This window comes from Trachemys scripta, chromosome 17 (assembly GCF_013100865.1).
Source record: "Trachemys scripta elegans isolate TJP31775 chromosome 17, CAS_Tse_1.0, whole genome shotgun sequence".
Lineage (NCBI taxonomy): Eukaryota > Metazoa > Chordata > Testudines > Emydidae > Trachemys > Trachemys scripta.
The window spans coordinates 7,153,687-7,156,480 of record NC_048314.1 but is presented as its reverse complement, the minus strand read 5'-3'; the positions used below and the strand labels follow the sequence as shown (position 1 = coordinate 7,156,480).

Genomic DNA, 2,794 nt, shown 5'->3' with positions numbered 1-2,794 from the left:
TTCTTATGATATATTTTATTATTATTATTAAATTAAGGAACAGTTGCGAATGGGTGGATTGGATTTTAGTGACGTACAGAGAGTTTTGTAACTTGTAAAACCACACTATAAATATAGCTAGCTTAAATGCATATTTTGGAAGCACACTTTCCGTGTAAGGTGAACATCCTGCAAGATAAAAATTGGTCGCGTGCCAGTCATACATTTTAATGTTTTTAGAAGGTCTCTTTCTATAAGTCTATAATATCTAACTAAATTATTGTTGTATGTAACATAAATAAGGTTTTAAAAATGTTTAAGAAGCGTCATTTAAAAATAAATTAAAATGCAGAGCCCCACGGACCGGTGACCAGGACCCGGGCAGTGTGAGTGCCACTGAAAATCAGCTTGCGTGCCGCCTTTGGCATGTGTGCCATAGGTTGCCTGCCCCTGTTCTAGATTCTGCAGCCAATGCCATGAAGTGGGGATAGGATGTTCACCCGGAGGAAGGTTCTCTTTCCTATATGCTTTTGTACTGGGTTCACAAGTCCTGCACCTTGCATTGCTCGTCACCTTCAGAGACATTTTTTTCTCCTGGTGAGAAACTGCATTATGATTTACATGGAAGACAAGGGTTCGATGTGTTTTGCAGAAATGGGGTTTTTCACTGGGTTTGCTAACCGTGAGAAACTCTCTTTTAGTTTACAGTCTTAGGTCCAAATCGTCAACCCCACTTTAGCTGTGCTGGGCCATTCCAGCAGCACCAAGGAAAACAAAAGTTAGTAGATCCAGCTATCTGAGGATTTCCCCTTACAGCTGTCAGTTTGCGGGGGGTGGGGGTGACTGGGAGAAGTATATGGCAAGAACACCCTTACACTCCAGTGATCCCCTGGCTACAGGAATGATCCCTTGGAGACCATTATAGCTGGTAGACCATAGAGCAGTCCTGAGGGTGCTCTAAGTTATGCCAGGGGGTGAACTGACATCCAGCAGCCCTGGGGATCAAGGTATGTTTACAGTGCAATCATAGGGTAGGATTCCAGCTCATGTAGCCATACATGAGTTAGCTTTAATCTAGCTAGCTTGAGCACGGGAGCAATGAAGGAGCAGCAGCAGGCACTTCAGCACGGACTACCCCCATGAGTAATTAGTGTTGCAGGCGGCCGTGCACAGCATACACTGAAGTGGGGACTCCCACAGCTTCACTTCTCTGGTACCCAAGCGAATTAGATTAAATCAAGCTTGGATGGCTCTCCGTGAGCTGCAATCCTACCCCATCATTGCAGGGGAGACGCACCTTTAGAGCCACGTTTGCTGCCTCCAAACTGTGTCGAGCAGAGTTCTGGCACTGCTGAAGATCTGGCTCCTAGAATTGACAGCACCTCTGACCGGTCCCCTTGGAAGTGCTAGCATGGGCCCTGAATCCTGCAAATTCACTTTAAGAACCGGAATTTTCTCAGGGATTTTGAGAAGGACTCATTAAACTTCTCACTAGCGAAGTTGTAGATCAAGGGATTGAGACAGCAGTTCACCATGGTGAAAAGCCAAGAGGCATAATACACAATTTCCACCTGGTGCAGGCGCTCACAGGACAGGTTGTAATACTTTACAATCACTCCTATGGTCCGGCTCACATGCAGTGGCACAAAGCAGATGACAAAGATAGCCAGGGACACCATTATCATCTGTAAGGACTTCGTTTTCATCACCCTGCCCCGGAGGCTCGTACTGTTCATTTTAGCAATGGTAGCTCCCAGCAAGGCATAGCAGGTCAAGGAGATGCCAAAGGGGAGGAGGAAGTTGACCGTCACCAGGAAGATACTGTAGTACAAGTAAAGAGAGGTGAACTCCGATTGATGGATACTCATGCATTTCACAGAGCCTTCGATGGATGAAGTCTTGAGGACGACGAACAAGGGCAGCCCTTGGATGCTTAGGAGAAACCATACAAACAAGCTGAGCTTCTTCAGGAAGGACTTCTTCTTCCAAAGGGTCCTGGAGCTGTAGTGAACGACAGCAACGTACCTGTGAATGCTGATGAGCGTCAGGAAGTAGATGCTGCCATATAAGTGAGTGCTGAGGATGAAGATTTTGAGCTGGCAGAGGAACTGACCAAATGGCCAGCTGTTGCCCATGCTGAAATAGGCAACAATCAGCGGCACAATGGGAATAAGAAGGGCATCCGCTAAGACTAGGTTGAACTGGAGGATCATGCCAGAATTCCACTGCTTGATATGGAACCAGAATATCCACAGACTGATGCTGTTCAGAACGAGGCAGGCCAAGAAGAGAATGCTCAGCAGGACGGGGATGACATGGGGCAGCACCTGTGGCTTGCACTCTGTGCTGGCATTCGTGACAGGATGAAAGCTGGTGGCGCTAAACACTTGGGAAGAAGTCTCCATACTTTGGGTGACCTGCAGCAGAAGGGGCAAGAAAGAGAAAGTATTGACACTTTTAGGGTCCCTCTTCTCCTTTGAGGAGATAACGATGAGCCGAATTTTAGAACAATGCCAGGAAGTACGTCAGAAGCAGGTCTGCAGCACAGTTACTGGGTCCTGCAAGTCCACTGCAATATGATGTCCCTTTGGCTAACGGCATCTGCCAAGCATATTAAACTAAGTATTTAGCCAACCAAAGAATGAAATACAGTAGATAGGGCTGAATTTGGCTTGCTCTTTCATACGCAAATGCAAACCCATGGAAAACAGTAGCTTTGAGCCTGCTTATACCAGGGTTCAATTTTCCCAGTGTATTACGGGGAAAGCGAAAAGGTTACATTTAGAGCACCGAGCAAATTATTATAGGTGGGTCC

The 2,794-nt window shown here is 46.4% G+C and overlaps 1 protein-coding gene across 1 annotated transcript; it reads right to left on the bottom strand.

The window, feature by feature from the left end:
• Window positions 1-1,412: 1,412 nt before the first annotated feature.
• LOC117867190 (P2Y purinoceptor 2-like) lies at window positions 1,413-2,384 on the bottom strand. Its single transcript, XM_034752016.1, has one exon. It carries the CDS (start codon window positions 2,382-2,384, stop codon window positions 1,413-1,415), a length of 972 nt encoding a protein of 323 aa, XP_034607907.1.
• Between the last annotated feature and the right edge of the window lie 410 nt (window positions 2,385-2,794).

Coding starts and splice junctions, on each gene's coding strand:
- LOC117867190 (XM_034752016.1), bottom strand. CDS start 2,384: ATGGAGACTTCTTCCCAAGTGTTTAGCGCCACCAGCTTTCATCCTGTC.